General features: G+C 56.1%; 1 protein-coding gene across 1 annotated transcript; it reads left to right on the top strand.

The window, feature by feature from the left end:
* The first annotated feature begins 1,441 nt into the window (after nt 1-1,441).
* Nucleotides 1,442-24,955, top strand: P2RX1 (purinergic receptor P2X 1). The gene is made up of 13 exons (XM_036754334.1): nt 1,442-1,583; nt 5,670-5,817; nt 6,901-6,972; nt 7,734-7,803; nt 8,165-8,261; nt 12,712-12,792; nt 13,283-13,424; nt 15,727-15,857; nt 16,216-16,306; nt 17,026-17,091; nt 21,010-21,114; nt 21,520-21,595; nt 24,025-24,955. Exons 1-12 carry the CDS (start codon nt 1,447-1,449, stop codon nt 21,583-21,585), a joined length of 1,206 nt encoding a protein of 401 aa, XP_036610229.1. The 5' UTR covers nt 1,442-1,446; the 3' UTR covers nt 21,586-21,595; nt 24,025-24,955.
* The last annotated feature ends 380 nt before the right edge of the window (nt 24,956-25,335 follow it).

Below are 25,335 nucleotides of genomic sequence, written 5' to 3'. Positions count from 1 at the left end.
CCAAGTCGCAGGAAAGCTGCAGAACTGTAGAGATGTAGGACTATGGGAGGAGCCCCCGACTGGTCCTGGCTCCCTGCTCTGGCACCTAGGGAGCACAGCCAGTGGGTCTGGCTTCCATTTCCTTGTCTGTGAGGGGGAAGGCTGTTCCGGGGGATCTCTAAGCCCAAACACCACAGCTGGGTCTGAACCACCCGCACAGGGCTGGCTTCCTGAGTAACTAGGTGTCTTGGCCAATGCCTCCTCCCTCCTCCCTGCCACCTGGCTTCAGGGTCACACAGAGAATAGAGGCATGGGAGGCCACCAAGCAGGGTACAGGACCCACACAAGTAGTTCAAGGAGGACTTCCCTGGGTCCCTATTTGGTGGAATAGAGTAGACAATGCCGCCAGGGCCTGGCTGGGCAGCACGTGGGCTGAGAATGTAGACAGAAGTCTGTCTGCCTGTTCCTTGAGATTGGGGCCTGGGGCACCCTCCACCTATGCCCATGTGGTGGCTGGGGTGCTCACAGGTGGGGCAGATGCCAAGGTTGGAGCTGTAAGGGAGATGCCACCCTGGGTGTGACTTGTAATACCAGAGCTTGTCCATGGCTAGGGCCTCAAGGGGTGACAGGAGATGGACAAGAGGGTGATGCCCAGAAGATTTGTGCCAGCCCATTGCAGGTGAGGTAAGGCCTACAGAGATTAATCTCTCCATTTTATAGATGAAGAAACCAAGACCCAGACAGATGGAGGAATCTGTTCATGGTCACGTCACTTGTCAGTCACAATGTCAAGATGTGAACCCAGAAATGCTGACTCTAAATTTGAACTCTGCCTTGGGCATGAGGCTACAAGCTCACTGGCAAGCCTTGTGCAATTCTATCTGATAACTGAGTCCTTCAGCATCAGACCAGGGCTCGAGAAGCCTCCCCACTTCCTCTCTGAGTTCGGTCTGGAGCCCTGGGTCCTGATGGTGGGTGGGTGGGGTGGTAGAGCCCAGGGTCAAGGAGCAGCTCTCGGTGGAGGGGCTGGTGCTGGACTCTGCCAGCCCCAGACCAGTGATGGCTGGCTGGCATTGGGCTCTCGGGCCAGCGGAGACTGGGCCTCTGCCCCATAGCTGTTCCTATTCTTGGGACAGGCTTATCTTGCCCCAGCTGCAAAGCCCACTGATCTTTTCCTGAGTCTGACAGCCCAGGCTTCCGGCTGCCAAGAGGCCCCAGCCGGCCCAGCTGCTGGGATACAGGAGCAAGCAGCCCCGCTGTTTCGGCAGGGCCTGGGAGGCCCCCCCCATCCCCCACCACCACTGGCTCCACCCTCCGTGCCTATAGATGGAAATTTATTTGTCCGACAAACTGACAAAGCCACAGGCCGTCTACGTCTGTCCCTCAGTCCTGGCCTGCACGAGGAGGGGACACGGGCTGGCACAGGGTCTCCCCAGGCTCCCTTGGGCTGGGCCCCCACAGGTCAACATGCAGGGGCGAATCGGCACCAAGCTGTCAGCCTTTTTCTTTGAATATGACACCCCCCGCATGGTGTTGGTGCGTAACAAGAAGGTGGGGGTCATCTTCCGGCTCATCCAGCTGGTGGTCCTCGTCTACGTCATAGGGTAAGGACTGGGGCCCCCCAGCTCTCCCAGACCAGAGGACGTGACCTTCTCCTGGGCACCATCCCTCCACTGGGGGCATCTTGTAGAGCAGCACTTCCCTTCTCAGAGAATGACCCTAGGATGTCTGAGCTGGGAAGGACCTAGACCCAGGGTTGCCTGATCCAGCTCCCTCATGGTACAAACTAGGAAACTGAGGAAGGCTGGAGTCTAGTTTGCCATGCCAAGCCTCCTGCTTGATGGAGGGCCCCCTCTGTCTGGCACAGGGCTTCCTTCACCCCTCAGACCTTGCCAGCCAAGGCCTTTAGAGTCCTTGGCTTAAAGCCTTGCTGCTGGCCTGTTGTTGCTGGGCCCAGGAGTGTGGTGCTCATCTGGGCCGGCTCTCTGCTGGTCCTGAGCAGGAGGGGGGAGGCTTAGCCTGGAGCTTCCTGATGGGGAGGCCCGGGAGCATCAAGATGGGAGGTCAGTAAAGTATGGCTCAGGTGGCCCCGGCCATCCACCTTCTGTGCCTCTCACCCCCTCCCGTCAGGCACCAGCTGTCCCCACAGTCTCCCATCTGTGTCACCTGGTAGCTACGGGGTTGGCGATGGTGGCAACTAGCATGTGTCCACTCTGCCTGGGCTGGGCCGGGCCAGGCTGCCTCCACCCAGCTTTGGCCTTTGTGACCCAACTGACTCAGTTCAACTCACTTAGTAGCTGTTAGAGTGAGCTGACGGGCCATAGGGATAAGAACAACCGATGTTTGGATGGGGCTTCCGGTGATCTGTGAGATTGTCTCAACAGCCCTGTGTGTAGGTGTGAGTGTGGGTGTAGGTAGGTGTGTGTGAGTGCAGGTGTGGGTGTTTATGTGTAGGGGTGTGGGGGCGTATAGATATGTGTAGGTGTGTGTGTGTGCCCATGGATATGAGAGTGTGTGCCCATGGGTGTGAGACTGTGTGCCCATAGGTGTGTGTGTGTGTGTGTGTGTGTGTGTGTGTGTGTGTGTCCATGGGTGTGCAAGTATGAGTCGGGATGGAGACCCCCATCTTCCTCATTGGATCTGGCCTTCTCTCAGTGTGAAGATGGAGCTTGGCCCTGGCAAGACCTTGGGCTGGGAGTTCAAAGGCCTAGTCCTGGTCCAGACTCAACCAGGGACTTGTTGTAGCATCATGGGCAAGCCATTGGACCTCTGAGGGCCTCAGTGTCCTCATGTTTAGGAGAGGCCGATAATAAAATCCCGATGGAGAAACACTTGCCAAGTACCGGCCAGGCAAGGCTATATCAGGTGCCCAGGGCACAAAGGCAGCAGTCAGACCTGCCCTGGTGTCTAGGACAAGGACCTCCATGGCTCCAGGTCAGACTACGGCTGATGCTGAGGAGCTTTGGACCCAGGACTGTCAGGCAGGGGTGGGAGTGGGGGTTGCTTTGAGCCTTTGAAGAAGGTGAGGATTTCAGCAGGTGGAGCCTGGGGGAGGGGTTGGGGCCCAGGACCAGCAGGAAATGAGGCAAAAAGATGGTGGGGGGCAAAGGGGGACAGGCCAGCTCTTCCTTCAAATGCTCCAAGACAGCCACCCCCCTCCCAAGACCAGCATCCTTCCCTTAGCGCGTCTTCATCACAACATATCCTGGAGGCCCTTCCACAGGCTGGTTGCCCCCTCTAGTCTGTTCCCATCCTTCTTAGACCTGGACTGGGGGCGATTGTCCAGAGGGTGTGACGGGGTGGAGGAGGGCAGAGAGGAGCCGCTGCCCCCTTCCTGCCAGTCTCCCAGCTCCCTCTGCCTCTGCTTTGGGCTCCTCTCAGAAGGCTGTTGGCCCTGGGAGCTGGCTTCCGTCTAGCAGCAGTCCCATGTCTCTGGTCTCAGCAGCACAACAGGGAAGTCACAGTTCTGCATAGATGACAGCCACTTCCTGGCACCTCACAGAGAAATAAGGCACAGGCCAGAGAGCTTACAGCTTAACCCCTTCCCTGCTGCCCCCCCCCCAAGTCACAGAGAAGGGCAAGGCTGGAGGCACCTTGGGGACTACTCCCCAGCCCCCTCACGGTTCAGAGGAACAAATTTGTCCCAGATCCCACAGCCTGGAACTCCTGGTCCCCTCTCCTTCTCTCACCCCACCTTCCATCACTACCCCTTTCTTCTCTCTGACTCTTGAGGCTCTGGGGCGTTGGGCAGAGTTAAAGAGCTGATTGGCCCGCGCTGCTCTGATCCCTCAGCCTCAGGCAGCATCAGCCCCAGACCCATTCTTAACTCCTTGTCTTCACTTGCACTGTGCCCCCCACAAACACTCCCAGGATTAATTCTCCTGGACTTCCCCCGCACCAGGGGATCCAGCCCACATGCCCCCTCCTCCAGGAAGCCTCCCCAGGTCCCTCAGTCCCTATTAGTCCCTCTCTCCCATGGGCTTCCCCAGAGCTTGGGGTCTGGAGTACACAACTGAAAATCATGTTCCTCTTTCATTGATTCATGAGGTGTGTGTCATCTGCCCAACGAGTGAGTCAGGGGCAACACTGGGTCTTCTCATCATACACCAGCTCTGTAAGCTAGGGTGTCACTTCATCTTGTTCAGCTCGAGTTGTTTCTAACCACAAGAGGAAGCCTGTGAAGGTGTTTCATGACCAGGACCTTCCAAGATTAAGTCTTTCTACTTCAGTCCCTCCTCCACTCAGCTGTCAAATGCGGGTCTGTCACCCAACAAAAAGGAAAAGGACCTACTTGTACAAAAATATTTATAGCGGCTCTTTGTGTGGTGGCCAAGAATTGGACGTTGTGGGGATGCTCATCAATTGGGGAATGGCTGAACAAGCTGTGGTATGTGATTGTGATGGAGTACTATTGCGCTGTAAGAAATGACTTAGGGGATGGTTTCAGAAAAGACTGGAAGATTTACATGGACTGATGGGAAGTGAAGTGAACAGAACCAAGCAAATGTCATATGCAGTAACAGCAACATTGTACTGTGATCAGCTGTGAATGACTTAGCTATCCTCAGCAGTCCAACGAGCCAAGACCATTCCAAAGGACTCGCGTGAAGCAGACTGGCCGCCTCCAGAGAAAGAACAGATATTGATTGTTTTTTTCAATTTTCTAATATTTTTATTTAAAGTTCTGAGTTCCAAATTCTACCCCTCCCTCCCTCCCCCTGTCCCCAAGATGGTAAGCAATCAGATATAGGTTCTACACATACAAGGAGGGCCCCCACCTCCCTGCACAGTGAGTAACTGGGGCTGACTCCGACTCTGCTGTGACTCCAACAGGTCGGTCCTGAAATCTGACCGGCTTCAGGCTCACTTGGCTTGAAATCAGACGGGTTTAGGTCCAGAGCAACATTGGGTATATTGACTGAGAAGCGATAACAACATGCTGGGACTTAAAGCGGAAGGCAGCTGGAGAAGAGAGACCGGCGGTGAGCAGAGAGGTTGAGGAGCAGGACAGGGAGGAGGAGAACGACCAGTGTAGAGACGGTCCTTGAGTCTGTGGGAGCCGAGGAGATCACCAGTGAAGCGGGAAGGGAGGCAGGTCCTTCTAACTCCAAGGCAAACACTCCAATCACTCAGTTTCACGGAGGAGGGAGAAATAAGCATTTATTAAGTGCCTGCTGTGTGCCAGGCCCTGTGTTAAGTGCCTCACAAATATCTTCTTGCTTGGTCCTCACAATAACCATGGGAGGTAATGCTGTTATCACCACCTTACAGTTGAATAAACTAAGTTAAACAGGGGTGATGTGGCTTGCCCAGGGTCTTGTTGTTCACTCGTTTCAATTGTGGATGACTCTTGGTGACCCCTTTTGGGGTTTTCTTGGCAGAGATACTGGAGCAGTTTGCCATTTCCCTCTCCAGTTCATTTTACAGATGGGGAAACTGAGGCAAACAGGGTGAAGTGACTTGCCCAGGGTCACCCAGCTAGGAAGGGTCTGAGGCCAGATCTAAACTCATATCTTCTTGACTCCAGGGCCAGCGCTGTCTGCTGTGCCCCTAGTTGAGCCGGCCGCCTTTTTAGAACTTCTCTTCTCCCTCAAGGATGCATGTTCTGGAAGGGTGGTGCCCAGTGCGATGGGCTCCAGGTGGTTTCCTGGGCACTGGCATGACACCCATGGACACGTTACTGTCCCCAGGTGGGTCTTTCTCTTCGAGAAGGGCTACCAGACAACCGATGGGCTCATCAGCTCGGTGTCCGTGAAGCTCAAGGGCCTGGCGGTGACTAACATCTCTGGCCTAGGCCTCCAGGTCTGGGATGTTGCGGATTACGTGTTCCCAGCACAGGTAAGTGAGTACATCCTTGAGGGGCCAGGGATTGGGGAGCCTGCTGGGGATCATGACCTCGTTTGGGAGCCAGGCCAGCACTTCCCCTGGCCGTGTCCTCCGGCCTCTTCTGCCAACCCTGAGTCTGGGTAGAGGCAGGAGGGACCCACTGAAGAAGGAGAATGGGAGGGGCAATGGTGTCCCAGCACCAAGCGCAGACCTGAGCCCAATGCGGCCCCCAGGTGATGCCCTCACTGCCACCACCCATCCTCTCCTCTCCAGCTGAGGCCTCACACCTGGCTCTAGAATTTGGCTGGGGAAAGGAAGAAGGGAAGAGGGAGGTGTGGCTGGTGCCCTCTCTGAGGGGAGAGGGCAGAAGGCCCCCAAACCCACCTAGGTCCTGACCTCCCTTCTCTCTCAGCCACCCTGCTTCAACCCTATCTGGCCCCCATTTGCCCTCATGATATGGGCTCTCGTCGCCTGGACTAGCTCTGGCCTTTTCCAGAATGGGCCTCAGAAGGGATGGCCAGGAAGGCCAGTGGCCCACTCCTTCCCCCTGGCTTCCCTCAGGCTCCATGCTGCCCAGAGGCTCTCAGCTCAGCCTCTCCTCTCTCCCCTTCAGAGCTCTCCTCTTCCAGGGCTGGGAATTTTTTCTTGACCTGAATGCCAAGAAACCTTGTAGATAAGTGTTAGCCCTAGTCTTGGGTTACTTGCACTGGGGTAAAGGGGAGAGGTCAGTGGACCCCTCTTGTGTATAAGCAGCAGATGAGGCCCAGGCTCAGCTGGGAGGGAAAAGTGAAGGGTGACAGGTGGAAGGAGGGGCTCCCACCCCTAAATTAGGGCATTCCTTCTCTTCAGCAAGGCCTCCCCTGTCCCTCACAGGCTCCACATCCTCAAATCTTCAGGCCCAGGAAATCTCCTGGCCCATTAGAACTCTCACCAACCCCCTACCTCCCATCTCCTCCCCGTGGCAGGAATTTGAATTCTAGGCCCAAGAATTAACAGCTGGCTATGGGCACCCCCTCCCCAGGCCTCTCTTCTATGGAGAGCAGCAGAGCAGCAGCCCTGACACCCCAACCCCCAACTGCATTTCCTTACTCCTAGGGGGACAGCTCCTTCGTGGTGATAACCAACCTCATTGTGACGCCCCGGCAGGTCCAAGGGCTCTGTGCTGATGTGAGGACCTTCTCAGGAGGCGTGTGGGCTTCAGGGCTCTCCTGTGGGACCAGGGAGTGACAGGAGATTCCCTCTACGGCCCTGCTACCACCTACCATTCTGAGGGTCTCCTCTAGGAGTTATAATGCTGGCCCTGGAGTCAAGAAGACCTGAGTTTTAATCCTGTCTCAGACACTTCCTAGCAGTGGGACCCTGAGTGAATCACTTAACCTTCTTCAGCCTCAGTTTCCCTGTCTGTAAAATGGGGTTATTTATAATAGCACCTACTTTAAAGGTTGTTGTAGGGCCCAAGTAGATAATACATACAAAGTTCTTATTCGGGCATTTAGGGTTATGAGGCTTCGGAGCAAGGCAGAGGGAGAGATTTCAAGTTCCCCTCTGCTTGGAGGTGGGCGGGGGGAGAGAAGCTGGGAGGGTGGCTAACGGGGCTCCCAACCCCCAGAACCTTTTAGGAAGCCTTGGGATTTCCCTTCCTCTGCCCTAGGGTTCTGGCCCCAATATGTTTGAGGTTTTCCCCCGGGGACCACAGACTCCCTGGGCTGGGAGGACCCTCAGGAGCATCGGGGCCAGAGTCCCCTTGACACCGTATCTGGCAAGCAGTAATTCAATCTTGAATTTCTGTAGGGATGGGGAGTTCATTACCTTCAGGGGAAGTCTATTCCCCTCTAGGACAGTTCTCAGGAATGACCCCTAGAGGATCCTGGGGGAGCAGAGGGAGGGTGTTCTCCCCTCCTAACATGGGCACTCCTTGACGCTTCCAGAATCCAGATGGAGGGATTTGTCAAGAGGATAGCAATTGCCCAGCAGGGAAACCCAAACGAAAGGGCCACGGTAAGGGAGGTCTCCTGCTCCCCTGCCCACCAAGGCTGCTGAGGTCAGGGGTGGCCCAAGTCCGCTGCTGGGGCTTCATGGTCACAGTGGGCCCTGATTTGGCGAGCTCTCCCATTGTGTCAGGGACCATCCAGCCTGGTCCTTGGAGCACACAGGCCCCTGAGTGGGCAATGCCCACTGTGGGCAGCTCACACCCCATGGCCCCCCTCCCCTCCCCCTCCCCCTTCCCCCTCCTCTCAGTCCTGGGACAAAACCGCACCTCCTCCTGATTCCCTGGATGAATTTGAGGAGGGGGTGGGGGCCCTATTATCTCTACTGTTCAGTGTGAGATCTTCAGGACCCCCTTCCTCCTTTGCTGCAGGCATCCGGACAGGCAAGTGTGTGAATTTTAACAGCACAGTTAAGACCTGCGAAATTCTTGGCTGGTGCCCTGTGGAGGTGGATGATCACGTTCCAGAGTAAGGACCTTCAACAAATGTAGAGGTTGGGAGGGCGGGGGCAGGAAGGCACAGGTGTGGGTGTGGGAGGAGGGTGCAGGAGGGCACAGGTGTGGGTTTGGGGGGAGGGGCAGGAGGGCACAGGTGTGGGTTTGGGGGGAGGGGCAGGAGGGCACAGGTGTGGGTGTGGGAGGAGGGTGCAGGAGGGCACAGGTGTGGGTTTGGGGGGAGGGGCAGGAGGGCACATGTTGGGGGAAAGGGAAGTCTTCTTTTCCTTTAGGAGTTAGATCCTCTCCCAAAGCACCTCTTCACCCCACCTCACTTGTGTCAGGAGCCAGATTAATGACAAGAGAAGTCCAGGGTAATGAGAGGAGTCAGGGGATCTGAGTTCAAATTATGCCTGTGTTACTGACTTTTGTTGGGATGTTTGGCCTTGTTCTAAAGGGGCCACAGAGTGAGATGACCCCCTACCCGTCACAGTGCTGCAAAAGCCACCGTGATAGTTTGATTTCTTTGGCCACTCTAGAGTCTTTTTTGATCTTCCCTTTTAGAAGGAAAGGAAGGAAGGAAAGAAGGAAGAAAGGAAAAAGGGAGGGAGGGAAGAAAGAAAGAAGGAAGGAAAGAAAGAAGGAAGAAAGGAAAGAAGGGAGGGAGAAAGGAAGGAAAGAAGGAAGAAAGGAAAAAGGGAGGGAGGGAGGAAAGAAAGAAGGGAGAGAAAAAGGAAGGAAAGAAGGAAGGAAGGAAGGAAGGAAGGAAGGAAGGAAGGAAGGAAGGAAGGAAAGGAGGAAGGAAAGAAGGAAGGAAAGAAAGAAGGAAGAAAGGAAAGAAGGGAGGGAGAAAGGAAAGAAAGAAGGAAGAAAGGAAAGAAGGGAGGGAGGGAGGAAAGAAAGAAGGAAGAAAGGAAAGAAGGGAGGGAGAAAGGAAGGAAAGAAGGAAGAAAGGAAAAAGGGAGGGAGGGAGGAAAGAAAGAAGGGAGAGAAAAAGGAAGGAAAGAAAGAAGGAAGGAAGGAAGGAAGGAAGGAAGGAAAGGAGGAAGAAAGGAAAAAGGGAGGGAGGGAGGCAGGGAGGAAAGAAAGAAGGAAGGAAGAAAAGAAGAGGGGAGGGAGGGAGGAAACATTTATTGTGCCTACTGTGTGCCAGGCACTGCATGGAGCACTTTGCAGATTTATGTCTTTTGATCCTCACAACAGTTCTGGGGGGTGGGTGCTATTCTCATCCCCATTTTTCAGTGAAGAAAGTTGAAATAGGCAGCAATTAAGTGATTGCCCAGGGGAAAGCAGCCACTGGGAAGACTTTCTCCCTCCACCCTCAGGTCAGCCTAGCTGGGCTATGGCAGGTTGTAGGAGAGAAAAGAGGCAAGTGAGGGGCAGGGGCAGGGTTGGGGATGACTGATGGACTGAAAGTCTGCCCTCCCGTCCCCTCCCCTCGCACCCTCAGGGCCCAGGAACCCTGAGAGCCACCCCAGGTGTGATGGGTTACGTGGAGAGGCTGGGAGCCAGGCATGGTGTGAGGACTTGGGTGGCTGGGTCCCTGCCAGCTCTGTAAGCCTGTATTTGTCTGGGGCATAGAAGGAGAGAGAGCTCCAAAGGGAGGTGGGGTCCCTGAAGATGAATCTTGCTGTCTTCACTCTTTTTTCTTGAGATGCATCTGGCGGGGGTGGGAGTGGGGGTGGGGTATCTCAGGGAGGACCATTCCGGGAGAACCATTCTGGCCAGCTCCACCCTATCCCAAGGTCAATGGATTTGTTTTCTAGGTGGCCGAGGTGGTAGCTGAACCTCAGGCCTTACTTACCCTTGGCCTTTGGCCACCTCTTTTCCTTCTTCTCCAGCCCCTGGACACCTGGGCTAGGAAAGGGAAGTGCCCACAGAAACCCTAGCCTGCCTTCTTTCTGGTGAGGTCTCCACTGGAGCCCCAGGCCCCTGGTGATGCCCAGACTGGAGAGAAGCCTTGCTGCCCCGTTCTGAGTACTGGGAGGGAACGAGCACTGCCCTGGGCGGTCAGGAGATGGGGCTTCTGGGCCTTGACTCACTATTAAGGGTGCAGCCTTAGGCCAGGCACTTCATCCACTCACTCATTCACTCACTTGTTCACTCCAGTCGCTCACTCATTCATTCACTCCTTTCAGTCATTCATTCATTCACTCACTCAATTCATTCTCCGCTTACAAAGCCCCTGTTTGTATGAAGTGCTAAACTCAATGCTGGGAAAATGCATTCAAAGATGGAACGGGAACAAGCTTTGCATCCCCCCCACCCCAGTTTCCTCCCCTGTAAAAGTCGGGACTCAGGTCCCCTGGGAGGCTGGCCCTGGTGGGGCTCTGGGGCCTCAAGGACAGGAGGGGGAGGGGTGGAGGAGAGAATGAGTGAGTGAGTGAGGTGCCTGGCCTGAGGTTGCACCCTCAACAATGCGTCGAGGCCCAGTGAAGGCTCAGCTGCTCTCTGGTGCCTTCCCACCGTCCTAAATTGCTTAATTGACTCAGGCCGGGGCCTCATCCCGGACCTCGGGGGCAGCCGCCCCCCAGAGCTGGGGGTGGGGAGTTCAAGGGGGGGGCAAGTTGGGACCGGGCCAATCCAGAGGCTATTGCTGGTTTCTGTCTCAAGAGGAGCAGGGCTTGTCCAAAGTGAGACAGGGCAGGGGGCGGGGGGGCCTGTAGGATGCTGGCTGGGGTCCCAGTACAGAGGGAGGACAGGAATGGAACAAGGGGTCAAGCAGTGGTAAAACCCAGCCGGGGGAAGATAAGGTCAGGCTTCGGTCCCGAGTCCACTGGGCTGGACGCTGGAGGGTTCGGTGGGGAAGGCCCAGCCCACAGGTGGGGGTGGCCGTCGTGCCCCGCCCCCGTGCCCACCCCCGCCGGGGCTAGGGCAGATTCAAAGCAATTGAAGAGGCCGCTGGGAGGACCGGGGCTCGACCCAGACTAGAACCAGTCGTGTGATCCTAACCCGGTCATGTAACCCACCGTGCCTCACTTCCCCCATCTGTAAAATGCGGAGGTTAGGCTCAGTGCTCTGCAAGCCTTCCCAGCTCTAAATCCGCGCTCCTGCCAGCATTCGGGAGGCCAGAGAGTGGCGGGGAGGCTGCTGGCCAGGCTCCCTGTGCGGCTCACAGAGTCCTCCCTTCCTGACCATAGAGGGCAGATTCCGAGGCTCCACTCACAGCCAGTGTAGACAGCTCTGCACGGAGCTTGGCTGAGAAAGGTGGAGCGCTGGAGGATGATGGAGTGGCGCCGCTGGGTTGAGGGAGAGCCTTTTAGATAGAGGAGAGCCAGGCCCGCTGGGGAGGCGCCCGTAGAGAGGGGGTCCTGCCCAGCCGTGCCCTCCCCCCGAGTGGCTATGTGCCTCCCCAGGCTGCCACCCTGACTGCCAAGCTGTGCCATCAATTAAGCTCTTACCGGGTACCTGGCAGGCGGCTAGGGGGCTCCATGGCGCACAGAGCGCAGGGCTTAGAAACAGCAATGCTCAGATCCGTCCTCAGGCGCTGGCAAGCTGGGTAACCCTGTCTGCCTCAGTTTCCTCACCTGTAAAATGAGCTGGAGAAGGAAAAGACAAACCGCTCCAGTATCTCTGCCAAGAAAACCCCAAACGGGGTCACCGAAAGTCAAACATGACTAAAAAACAGCAGGTGCCTGGCACTGTACTAAGCAGATGTGTGCTTCGCCCCCTTGGCAAGCTCTGATCCTCAGTGTTTTTCTCTGTAAAATAGGGGCATGAATACTGCATTTTCTCCCACAGTTGTGGTTGAGGATACAAAATGCTAACTGAAAGCACGGGTTCAGTGTGAGAGGAGGAGGAGGGGAAGGAGGAAGAGGAGAAGGAGAGGGAGAAGGAGGGGGAAGAAGAGCGGGGAGATGGAAGAAAAGGAGGAGGAGGAGAGGGAGGGGAGGGTGAATAAGAAAGGAGGGTGAGGAATGGGGAAGAGGAGGAAGAGTGGGGAGATGGAAGAAGAGGAGGAGGAGGAGAGGGAGGAGGGGGAAGAAGAGTGGGGAGATGGAAGAAAAGGAGGAGGAGGAGAGGGAGGAGGAAGAGGAGAAGAAGGGGAGGGTGAATAAGAAAGGAGGGAGAGGAATGGGGAAGAGGAGGAAGAGTGGGGAGATGGAAGAAAAGGAGGAGGAGGAGGGGAAGGAGGAAGAGGAGAAGGAGAGGGAGAAGGAGGGAGAAGAAGAGCGGGGAGATGGAAGAAAAGGAGGAGGAGGAGAGGGAGGAGGAAGAGGAGGGTGAATAAGAAAGGAGGGAGAGGAATGGGGAAGAGGAGGAAGAGTGGGGAGATGGAAGAAAAGGAGGAGGAGGAGAGGGAGGAGGAAGAGGAGGGTGAATAAGAGGGAGAGGAATGGGGAAGAGGAGGAAGAGTGGGGAGATGGAAGAAGAGGAGAAAAAAGAATAGAAGGAGGAGGAGGGAAAGTAGGAGGAGGACAGAGAGGAGGAGGGGGGACCCAATGGGCCGTCAGGGAGCTGAAGGACAGATGGGTCTCTTTCAGCCCAGCCCTCCTGAGGGAGGCAGAAACCTTCACCCTCTTCATTAAGAACAGCATCAGCTTTCCTCGGTTCAAAGTGAACAGGTAAATGGCTGAGTTTTCACCATAAATGAAGCAGCAAGTTTTCTCTGGGCTGGAGAGAGGCTGTCTCCCACCCCTGTATCCCTCCCCCCACCTATGGGGAGGGGGTGGGGCTGAGGCTGAGGGGCAGGGGAGGTGAGGCTACTGGGTAGGTCTGTGGGCTCAGTTCCACCTGTGACATTTTGGGAGGGACTTGGCGGCTGCCTCCATACAGACTGGGGCCCCAGAAAAAAGGAGCCTGCCACCCACTGAGTCAGGAAGGGAGCAGCTCTGTCCACTTTAGGCTCTGAAGTTGAGAGCTGTGTCTCCCAGGAACTTTTCTTCCTTTAGTTCTTCAAGGAGGTTGGGGAAGATGCCTTTGGCCATGGCTGGCCCTCCTGTGCCCTCCCTCTGGGCCTCTGGCAGCGAGGGCAATGCAGGGAGGCAGGGAAAGCTCTCCATCCTCAGCCTCCCTTCGACCCCTGGGCCAGTGCACTGTCTCTTCTCCCTGCAGGCGAAACCTGGTGGAAACAGTAGACAAGCAGTACGTGAAGAGCTGTGTGTACCACAAGAGCCGGGACCCGCTGTGCCCCATCTTTGAGCTGGGCTCCATCGTGAGCTACTCAGGCCAGAACTTCAGCACCTTGGCTGTGAAGGTACAGAGAGGCATGAGTGTGTGTGTGTGTGTGTGTGTGTGTGTGTGTGTGTGTGTGTGTGTGTGTGAAAGAGACAGAGAGGAAGGAGACAGAGAGGAGATGGAGACGGGGACGGGGACGGAGAGAGAGAGAGAGAGAGTCCCTCATCCCTCCAGGGCAGTTCTCTCTCCTTCCTCTGAGTCTGGTAGCAGCCCCCATTCTTCTGAGCCTCATGCAGGAGGCTTGTCCCCAAGCGAGACTCTAATTAGGGAGACCCATTCCTGCCCAGCTGCTGAGGGAAGGTGGAATCCAATCCGAGGAGCTGGGTTTGAATACCAGACCCTTCCCTTCTAGGGCCTTCTTCAGTTTCCTCATTTGGAAAAGGAGGGACTGGAACAAAATTGCTCAACCCCATTGTGGCAGAGCTGGAGCATGGGAAGGGCATCAGCTGCGTCAGTCCAGCCTCCAACCCAGAGGCCCTGCAGCCTTAGCCCTGACAAAGGGGCAGACAATGTCCAAGCCTCCCTGGGCTCCAGACTCCAGAGTTCCTGGGGAAGGGGCCAGGGCTTCTCTCTTCCTTGTTCTCCCTCCCATCCTTTTAGTTTAGCTGAGCACAGGGCTAGGCACCCGGTCAGGGCCAGAAACATTTGTAAATGCCTAGAGAATGCTTACAGCCCCCAAGGGAAACCCAGACTCTGCAGGAAGCAGAGCAGTCCCCTCTGGTGCTTCCCGTGCTCTGCTGGGGAGGTTTTCAATGGGCTGGGCCAGGAGCCTCCAGCCAGGCCCTAAAGATGGCACCTGCGGAGGACCACTCCCCCTCTCCTCCCCTCTGCCACGAAAGGCTTTGATAACCCTACCTTCATTCAACTGCAGAAGCAGCTGCCAGCCGTTCAGGGCAAAGGGGCTGTCTTCTCCTCCCCACCATGGCCTGTGGCTCCCTGGCTCAAAGTCTAGGGGCAGGTCTGGGGGGTCTGGACTCATGGGTGTTCTCTACAAGGGTGACAGCAAGATCGATAGGCACACTGTCTCTGGCCACCTCGTCCCTCCTCCTTCCTCCCTCCCCCCAGCTTGGGCACTTGTCTCTTTTAAGAGAAGAGTCTCTGCCTCTAGGTCTTTGTTTCTCTTTTTTCTCATCTTGTTCTCTGTCTCCGATCTCTGTCTCTGGGTCTTTGTCTCTCTTTCTCATCCCTCTGTCTCTGCCTCTTTCTTGTTGGTCCATGATAACCATACTGAATCACTGACCATTAAGATTTATATCTATGTTTTAGGAAACAAACAGTAAAGTGAAACAAGAATCCCATGCTCCCTTGGCCAGCTGGCTAGTCTGGCTGCTTGGTCTAGCTGCTGAGAAGGGTGGGTGAAAACCAGGAAGTTTTGGGGGTGGAAGGAAGGCGGAGGCTGCCCGACAGCTTCTGCTTGGAGGGACAGGAAAGGGGGCAGGAAGGAGCAGGACTGGGGGTCTCTCCTGGCTGAGAGTTGTAGGTCACCCACCATCTTTGCTGCTCCAACCCAATCAACATGTATTAGATGCCTACTATGCGCCAGGCCCTGTACTAAGCACTGGAGATACAATTAAAATGAAGGACAGTCCTGGCCCTGAGACAGCACACAGAGAGTGGCAGGAAGGGAATGGGAGGGACCAGGATGGGGTGGAGGGAGGCCAGGGGGACCCAGCGTCTTGTTCCATGGAGCTAAAACCAGCTGGGGCAGTAGGTGCAAGGTGGGTTTATCTGAGAGTCCGGCTTCTGCATGGGAGGAGTTTGGTGCTCTGGCCTCTGGCTTCCCACCAGGGGAGACAAGGTTGCAGGCGATGAGCCTGGTTAGTAGTTCAGGCCCATTCTCCACCATCCAGGTTCCTGGTCCCCGCTCTTGGCATGGCTATCTGAGGTCAGCCTCACACAGCACCTCCCTTGCTTCTCTATGTATCCAGGCAAGATGGCTCCCACTGCCCTGCCACCATCCTGGCCCTTGGGAACTCTGGGGTGCTGGCATTCCCACAAGCAGCCGCTTCACAAGTCCTGAGTTCCCTGTTACAACCATTCTAGCTAACAGTCACAAATGTGCCTTTATCTGCTCTTAACAAACTTGACCAACATGATCATCACAGCTCAGGGAGCTGGTTACTTCAGGCTCATTTTGAGGCTCAGAGGCCCAGGATCCCACAGCTAATAAGAGTCCATGGTGAGAATGGAGCCCTTGGGTGCCCCAACCTTGGAGCCTGGGCTCTGGCCGTCCCCTTCCATCTCTGTCTGGAACACAGGCCTCACTCGGGGTTCCAGACCAGGTCAAGAGGCCTTCCAAAGTCTTCTGTTTTCCCCAACAGGGAGGAGTGGTCGGTATCACCATTGACTGGAATTGTGACCTGGACTGGGCCGTGCGTCATTGCAAGCCCGTCTACGAGTTCCACAGCCTTTACAATGAAGAAAACAACCTTTCCCCAGGCTTTAACTTCAGGTATGGGTCCCAGCGGGGCTGGGCTGGGCAGGGGCACTGGCCAGGGGACTAAAGCAAGCAGCATCTGCAGAGCACCAGAGTGAGTCAGACTTGGGCTGTCTGCACGACCAGGGGCAAGCCACTTCATATGATCCTCAAAATGCCCCCTAGGATTCTTGAAATCTGAAAGTGGGGAGCCCGGTGCCCCCCACAGACATTGTCCAGCAAATGGATACAAAATGCCCTGAATGTGACCAAGAAACGAGGAGGTGTTTTTCCCATCTGCCCATTGACCCAAGGAGAAGATGGCAGCTGCCTGCCCTATGGTCCAGAACATTGCAGGTCTGGCTCTTTCCTGACCACTCCTTCCCCCTCCCAGGTTTGCCCGATACTACATGGAGAACGGGACCCACCTCCGGCACCTGTTCAAGGTGTTTGGCATCCGCTTTGACATCCTGGTGGATGGCCAGGTGAGTCTGCTGGGGATGGCACCCAGAGGGGCAGCCCAGCCTCGGTCGCACTCAGGCTGCCCCTGGAGAGGAGGGGGCACCTCAGAGCTTAGGGTGAGAGCCGCAAGCCCAGCCATGGACTCTCAGAGCTTCTGACCTATGATTGCTGGAGGAGTGAGGGCCATTGGAACATCGATTTGGAGCTGGAAGGGCCCATTGATGGGCTCTTGTCTAAGCCCCCCAGTTTACAGATGTGGAAACTGAGGCCCCCACTGGAGCCACCAAAAGTGAGCAGCAGGGAGAATTCTAGTCCAGGTCCACCTTGCTCATGGGCCGGCTCCCTTCTCACTCTCCACGGGCCTGACCCAAGCCACCCCTTCCTCCCCCGACCTCCTGTTCACAGGCCTGTGGCAGGGAGGACAGGGGAGGCATGGGGGTCCGCAGGGACTTGGTCCCAAGGGCATGGGAGCCCAAGCTTCCCAGGAAAGAGAATGGAACCATTCGTCTGCCTCCAAGGTGATCAGCGCCACCCAAGGCCCCACCTGTTCCATTAGGAACATTTTTATATATGATATTTGACATGGAGTCAGGGACCTGGGATCAAATCTCACCTCTGTCATTGTCTCCCTGTGTGACCTTGAGGTCTCTTGACTTCCTCTCCTCTGCCAATGAAGGGGCCAGACTATCTCTAAACCTGGGATTCAGGGGTCTTTTTCCACCTTTGGCTCTCTTCTCCACAGGCAGGCAAATTCGACATCATCCCCACAATGACAACCATTGGGTCCGGGATCGGAATCTTCGGGGTGGTGAGTGCAGGTGGCAGCGGGGAGAGGGGAGGAGGAGCCACACCCCCCCACCCTTGTTAACCAGAAAGCAGGAGAGGGGCCAGTGTGAGAGCTGAGGGCCAGATGGTAACGGCGCCTGACTCACGAGTACCCAGACTAAGTGAATTGGGCCAGTTGGAAAGCCCCCCAAGGGTAGAGACCATGTCTGTGTCCTCTTGAGCCAAGCTCCCGGCTGGGCACAAGGAGGTGGGCACTCACTAGATGGACAGAACCCCCTCTCTCCTGGGCAATCTTGACCACTCGCTCCCCAGATAACAGGCTTGGGCAGGGCAGAGCCCTGGGCTGCTCGCTGTGAGGGGCATGATGTTTAGAGGGGGCATTGTCCTGCCCCCAGTGAGCTCCCAGGCAAAAGGCGATGCAAGATGGCTGTGGGCATTAGACAAGTCTGGAACGAGGGCTTTGTGGGACCCAAGAAAGAAGGTTGCCCCTAACCCTGGGGGATCAGGGCAGGCTTCCTGGAAGAGGTGACCTTTGAGCTGGGAAGGCTCAAGGAGGAAAAGGAACTTGGTGGAGGTGGAGGCTTCCAGGACCATGGAGGGTCTAATATGCGCTGCCCCCCCAGTAGGGCCTGAATGGAAGGGCTGGGGCAATGCAGAGGGACAAAGGCCTTGGGCTGTGCCAGGTGAGGACTGGATGAAGGAGCTCAGGCCCAGAACGGCCGTTCCAGCAGAATTCTGCTATCTAAAGGGCGGCTGTCCGTCTGTGGGGAGGAGGGGTCAGCCTTGGTCTTCTTGGCCCAATGGGCCAGACCCAGGAGGCACAACGGGGGAGGGGTAGCAAAGTGCAGTAGGAGAGCTGCCTCTGAATGGGTTGGATGGGCTGCCTCTGGAAGGGGGACCTCCCCATCTCTGAAGGGCTGCAAGCAGAAGCTGACCGACCACTGCTGGGGAGGCTGAGGAAGTTTGACTAGGCCCCTGAGGATCTCTTCCAGCTTGGAGGGAGTGGCATTCCAGCAGGGTCCTCGATGAGGGAGGAAGCTGCTGAGAGCTGTGATCAGGCATGACGGGAGGGTGAGGGGGCTAGAGGAGGCCATCTGGCCAGGAAGTTAGGCTGAGGGCACTGGCAGCCTTGGGGGCAGAAGGGTGGTGGCTATTTGGGCGGCTTCCTAGGGTTCTGCTATGCCTGTACCTTGAGCTCAGCCAAGATGCCTGGGATGCTTCTCCCAGAGGATTCAGGAGCCTGGCCGTTGCTCCAGGCTCACGGCCCCAGCACTGTGCTCCTTCAGATGCGCAGTGGCCTTTCCCAGGGCCCAGGTCCTTCTACTGCCTAGGGGTAGGGGCTCCTGGTGTCCTGGGCACAGTGGACATCTGTCATAGGCAGCTCTCCAAGTCCATTGGAGTGACCAGCCAAGCAGCTGATTTTGCCATGGTGCCAGGCATGGAGCCAGGGCATTGGATCCATGAAGCCTGCCCTCAGGGAGCTGCCAGTCTCAGGGGATTCCACATGCTCACAGATGCTGACTTCATGGGATATACGTAGTGATGAGAGGGGGCCTAACGAAGGGGGGATTTAGGGAAGGTTTTTGAAAGTGATGGCATCTGAGGTGAGCCTTGATGGGAGCCAGGGCCTCCAAGATGAAGAGAGAGAACCTTCCGGGGGTGGGAGGGGTGGGGAATGGCCTGCAGAAAGGGCCAGCTTGGCTGAAGCAGAGAGAGTGTGAGGGCAAGTCCCGAGTGATCAACCTGGAAAGACAGACTGAAGACAGGTGGGGAAGGCTTTGAATGCCAAGCCAAGGAGCAATGGGGAGCCACAGCAGTTTCAGGGGCTCATGTGGCCAGGGCTGGCTTTTGGACTCTTCTCTCAGTGGCTGTGGGAAGAGCCTGGGGCAGGGAGCCCAAGCAGCACCGGGTTACCACAATAGTCCAGGAGGCAGGAAATGGGGAGCCACAGGTAGGAGGGCTGAGAAGCACAGCGAGCATGGACTAGAGACGAGGGGCAACGAGACTTGGGGGATGAGGGGACAGTTAAGGGTGACTCTGAGGTTGGGGCCCTGAGGGACCTGGGCAGAAAGAAGGAGAGACAGGACAGGGGAGTGACCTCCCATGGTCCTTTCTAGCTCTCGGATTGGAAGGAAACAGGTCTGGGCCTCAAGCAAGTCTTAGAGACCAGAGGGGTGGTCTTATCTACAGGCCTTGGCTGGAACTGGGCTCTCATTTATCCCATCCCCCCACCCCGCGCGGCACTGAGAGCCTCAGGGTCCCCTGGTTCCTCCATGAGTTCAGGAATGGCTGGACTTCTGGGAACCATAGTATCATGGGCCGCTGCTCTGTCCACGAGTGGGAGCACCTCCCAAGCACAAAGAGTCAGGCGAACCGGCCAGGCTCTGAAATCCCTCCCAGGCTTCAGGGTCCCCTAGCAGCAGAGCATCCACGGTTTTAGGCCTAATAGCCATGAGCGTCGCTGTGTCTCAGGCCCTTGAAAGTCTGCCGAGTGTCTGCCTCCCGAGCACCTGTGGGGGGTGGAACCTGTGCGAGTACCAGTACCCCCATTCTAGAGACAGGGAGACTGAGGCCTGGAGAGATGCCATACGTGCCCCCAATTACGCAGCTGGGGATTAGCTGCGCTTCACACATCTCAGGGCTCCACTTCTCCATAATGCCGTGGCCTGCGATGGGAAGCTCTGACTTCCCCCAAGGAGCCAGCCAGGAAACAAGTATTTATCACACACCTACTACGTGCCAGGTACCCTGCTTAGCCCTGGAGATACAAAGAAAGGCAAAATACAGCCCAGGAAGCTCTCCCAGTCTGACAAGGAGATGCCAGGCAAACAGCCTCATCCGAGAGAGAGAGAGAGAGGGAGAGAGAGAGAGAGAGAGAGAGAGAGAGAGAGAGAGAGAGAGAGAGAGAGAGACAGAGAGAGAGAGAGACAGAGAGAGAGAGACAGAAAGAGAGAGACAGACATGGAGAGAGACAGAGACAGAAACAGAAAGAGACACACAGAGAGAGAGAGACAGACAGACAGACAGAGATCCAGAGACACACAGAGACAGAGACAGACAGACATAGAGAGAGACAGAGACAGAAAGAGACACAGAGAGAGAGAGAGAGAGAGAGAGAGAGAGAGAGAGAGAGCCAGAGAGAGTCGGGGGTGGGGGGAGGAGAGGGAGAGACAAGGAGAGAGACAGAGAGAGAGGAGAGAGACAGAGAGGCAGAGACAGAGACAGAAAGGACAAGTGTCTCCTGGGAACCTGCTTTCTCACCCACCGAGGCTGCGGCAGACAGGAGAAGCACACAGAAGAGGTTAGGGGCACAGTTGGCTCCTAGGACCAGACCAGGAGAAGAGGGTGGGGAAGGGAGAACTGGGGTCAGATCTTCCTGACGTAAGAGCCTCAGTAAATGGATGTGAATAAAGCCTTTCATGGAGTACCAATGGGGAGCTCCAGCCATGGACTCCTGAAAGCCAAGCTGTCCTGAGGCCGACTGGCCGGATCCTCTCACCCTTTTGGCTGGAGGCAGAAAACCTTTGCTTGCCCAATAAGGGCTGACTCTGATGAGGCACCTGCCCTGCTCAGCCTGGTGTGTGCCAGCTGTGTGACCAGGGCAAGTCCACTGACCCCCAGAGCCTTGGTTTCCTCATCTGTAAGACAGGAATGAGTGTCAGAGACTGTTCAGACCATCTTCCAAGGCACAGAACTGCCCAGTCATACCCCTTCTCCTGATTTATCAGTGGCTGGCTCCCCATTACCAGGGGGGAAGGGCTAATGGGAGATGGTGGGGGCCTGGGTAGCTCAGGACTGAGAGCCGCACAGACAGCTGGGAAGCCAGGCAAGGAGTCAGCGAGGCACAAACAAGCCTCTGGGCATTTGGCCTGCCCCAGCCCCCAGTGCCCAGGACTTTTGTAGCCGCTGATGTCCATGCCCTTCTGTGCCCGCCTCCCAGGCCACTGTGCTCTGTGACCTGCTGCTGCTACACATCCTGCCCAAACGCCACTACTACCAGCAGAAGAAATTCAAATACGCCGAGGTGGACACGGGCCAGGAGCCTGTGAGTACCCGCCTGCCACCCTGCCCCAGCTCCCAGCCCTCGGCCCCAGAGTCCATGCTGCTCCTGTGGACACACATGCACACACATGTACGCACACATATGCTCATGCACTTGTACACACACACACATACACACACACCTGGGAGATGAGGCAGGGGAGCCTCTAAGAGAGGGTGAGGCCACGGCCCGAGCTACCCCCCACCCCCGGTGTCCACACCATCCCCCAAGGAGGAGGCCCCCTCTTTCGTGCCCCCCACCACGCCTTGCACCTCTCTGCCGTCCCCTCCTTTCCCCGCTGCTGCCCCTGCCCCCACCCCCGTGCCTCCAAGGACACTGCTGGGGGAGGGGAGGAGGGACCCCATTCTGACAAACTTCCTGCCCCCTCTCATTTCCTCCACATTCCAGCAAAGGAACAATGAGGACACCTCCAGCTCCACCATGGTCCTCCAGGAGAGTCTGAAGACGCCTTGAAGGGTGGAAGGTGCCTGGGACAGGGAGTGGGGCAGACAGGGGCAGTTTTCCTGCCTAGCTTAGGGACACCTCCCCTGGAGAGTTCCCTGATGGCCCCAGTGATTAGCGCTCTCTCGGGGTGCTGGGGGAGGGACGCTGGCACCTTTGGGGAGCAGGGATCCCGGGGGAGGGTCTATGAGCCCTCCTCTTCATCTTTACCCTTTCCTTCCTGGAGAAGGAAGAGAATGGGCCCAGGGTCTGGGGAGTGAGTTCATAGCACCCGAGATCCTGAGCTGGAAGGTAGCCATGGATTCCAACTCCTTCATTTTACGAAGAAGGAAACTGAGACAGGTGGGGATTGAAGGACTTATCCAGGTCACACAGATAGGAAGTTGTTGGTAGGATTTGAACCCAAGGCCTCCTGACTCCAGGTCTGTCTCTGGGCCACTGGATCTCCAGGGAAATTGTAAGCTCTCTTGGCTTCTCAAGCTCCTTGTTATCATCTACATCTGCCCGCTTCCCTGTGACCCCGGGGATGGGGCCCCAAAGTGTCAGCTTGGGGGGGACAACAGGAGTGGGCTCCTGGGACCTCTCCACAGGAGGCTTCGGCCAGGAGCCTGTGTGTCTGTGTGTGCGAGTGTGTGTGTCTGTGTGTCTGTGTATGTCTGTGTATGAGTGTGTGTGCACGTGTGTTTGTGTGTGTGTCTCTGTGTGTAAGTGTGTATGAGTGGATGTCTGCATGAGTGTGTCTCTGTGTGTGTGTCTCTGTGTGCATGAATGTGTGTGTCTGTGTGTGAGTGTGTCTGTGTGCATGAGTGTGTGTATATGAGTGTGTGTGTATGTATGTGAGTGTGGGTGTATTATGAGGCTGTGTGTATGAATGTGTCTGTGTGACTGTGTGTGTCCGTGTGTGTATGTCTGTGTGAGTGTGTGTATGAGTGTGGGTGTGCATGTGTATCTGTGTGTGTGCGCAAGTGTGTGATGGTGTATGAATGTGTGTGTCTGAGTGTGTGTGTGTGCATGCGTGTGAGTGTGTCTGAGTGTGTGTCTGTGTATGAGTGTCTGTGTGTATGAGTGTATATCTGTGTGCGTGTGTGCATGAGTGTGTGAGTCTGTGTATGAGTGTTGAGTCTGTGTATGAGTGTATGTCGGTGTGACTATATGTGTGTGTCTGTGAGTGTGTGTGTATGACTGTGTATGAGTGTGTGTCTGTGTATGAGTGTGTATGTGTGTATGAGTATGTCTGTGTGTGTCTGTGTGAGTGTGTGTGTGACTGTGTATGAGTGTGTATGTGTGTGCGTATGAGTGTGTGTCTGTTTGCATGAGTGTGTGTTGTGAGTGTGTGTCTGTGTGCATGAGTGTGTCTCTGTGTGTGTTGTGAGTGCGTGTCTGTGTGCGTGAGTGTGTGTTGTGTGTGTGTCTGTGTGCATGAGTGTGTGTCTCTGTGTGTGTATGAGTGTGTATCTGTGTGTGACTGTGTAATGAGTGTGTGTCTGTTTGAGTGTGTCTGTGTGTCTCTGTGTGTGTGTCTGTGTGTATGAGTGTGTGTCTGAGTATGTAAGTGTGTCTGTGTGTGACTGTGTGTATGAGTGTGTGTGTCTGTGTATGAGTGTGTATGTGTCTATGTTTGTATGTGAGTGTGTGTTGTGTGAGTGTATGAGTGTGTGTGTTTGAGAGAGACAGAGAGAAAGTAACCAGGGCTCAGCTGCCCAGTGAGGCTAGAACTTCGGTGTGTGTGCGTATGTGAGAGAGAGACAGACACAGAGAGAGAGACACACACACACAAAGATAGACAGGCAGAGAGAGAGAGAGAGAGAGAGAGAGAGAGAGAGATGGAGAGATGGAGAGATGGAAAGAGAGACAGATGGATGGAGACAGAGACAGAAGGAGAGGGAGAGGGAGGGAGAGAGAGAGAGAGACAGAGACAGACAGACAGACAAACAGAGAGAGACAGACAGACAGACACACACACACACACACACAGAGGCAGAGACAGAGAGACAGAGAGAGGGAGAGAAAGTGACTAGGGCTCAGCTGCCCTCTGTGTGTGGGGGGGTGGGGAGTAGCTGGGCTGGGCTGCCCGTGGCAGGTTGGGGAGACCCCCAAGCTAGGGATGTCTGTCCTCCCTAGATTCTGGCTTCCCAGAGTACACCAGTGGCTGCCCATCATCCCCAGGGCTGCCAAGGGCCGATGGAGCGTCTCTGTCCTCTGCTCTCTGGCTGCTATGTTGGGGGTCGTTCCCCTGGCAGCCCTAGACCAGAGGTGCAGGCACTGACTCTGGGCCCATTCCAAGCTCACATGGTTGGCCCGTGAGCCCCTGGACGCCCCTCAGACCCCTGCCAACAAGGAGAGGGGGGCACCCAGGCTTGGCCCAGGACAGCTGGGTGGGGAGGGGAATGGTTGGCCAGAGCCTCCCCCCACCCCTCCCCCCACCGAAGCCTTCTCCTCTTCTTTTTCCAGGACCTCTCTGCTCCCTCCATCCCCTGATCCGACCTGTTCAGTCCTGCCAGAATACCTGGATCCCACTGCCTGCCGACCTTAGCCCTGCTCTGTGATGGGGCTGCAAAGGACCCTGTTCTCTGTCTTCTTCTACACAGGAGATGAACATGCCAGCTGGGCTTTGGGCACCATGTGCATGAGCGCTCCTACTGTTACCACCACAAACACTCATCTAGACCCCCTCGCTCACATAGCCCAGGATTCACAACACTTGTGCCCACCCCTGTACACACACACACACACACACACACACATACATTCTTATACTATTCACACCCTTGTCCATGCTCACCCACGAATCATGCACAGTGATACTTAGCCCTCCACGTGTAATGGACTGTCCATGAAGACACACATCCCCATGACCCCAACCCTGCATCCCTTCTGGGGCAGAAGCTGGGTCCCACCCAAGGCTGCTCTGCCCTAAAACATTCACTGAGCTCTCCCCCACTTCCCTCCCACCTGAGCTGTGCCCAGCTGTGTGGCTGACTCCCTTTGAAAACCTGAAAAGCTCAAAAGAGGCTCTCTTCCCTACCTTACCAGAGGCTTGAACATCTGGATGGACAGACAGGGACAGAGCTGCAGCCTGGCTGGTCTGTGCCACCCACAGGGGCTGGCGGCTAGAGGGCTCACACTGGCCCCTGGGCCCCCCACCCACAGCTACAGCATTGACTTGAGAAGAGGTGTGAGCTGTCAGGCCCTTCCTTCTCTTGGGCCTGGTGTAGAGATAGGGTGCCAGGCAAAGGCAGCCTCTGGGTCCCAGCTGGCCCCCGTCCTGTGGCCTAGCCAATGAGACTCCAGGGGCAGGAGGTGGGATCGTTCTAATAAACAACCTCTAGTTTTGGTATGTGTCTGGCCCTCCCCCTGCATTGCCAGGGTGAGCTGGGGAGTCAGGAAGGGTTGCCCCCAGAGGCAGGAGAAGCTCATCCCCTGAGCAGCCAGCCAGATTTAGGGCCTGTTCTGTGTGAGGCAGTGGGCTAGCTACAAAGCGTCTAAAGAAAATAAAAACCACTCCCTGCTGTGAAGGAGCTTACACTCTGGGGTGGGGATGGGGCATACATGTGGACACAGGTGCTCTTCCGTGGCGATCCGAGGAGGGGGCAGGAGTGAGCTGAGCCTTAAAGGAAGCCAAAGACGCCAAGGAGGTGGAACATTTGGGGCACAAAGCACAGCCTGGGCATGGCATGGAATGGGGAGAGGGAGGCCAGAAGCCAGAGGCCAGCGGCCAGCTAGGAGGCCACTTTGGCTAAGTGAATGTTAGTAAGTTTGGAG

The sequence above is a fragment of the Trichosurus vulpecula genome, chromosome 4 (genome assembly GCF_011100635.1).
Source record: "Trichosurus vulpecula isolate mTriVul1 chromosome 4, mTriVul1.pri, whole genome shotgun sequence".
In the NCBI taxonomy this organism is placed as follows: domain Eukaryota; kingdom Metazoa; phylum Chordata; class Mammalia; order Diprotodontia; family Phalangeridae; genus Trichosurus; species Trichosurus vulpecula.
Note: the sequence above shows the minus strand (reverse complement) of the source record. Positions and strands in the feature narration are given on the sequence as shown.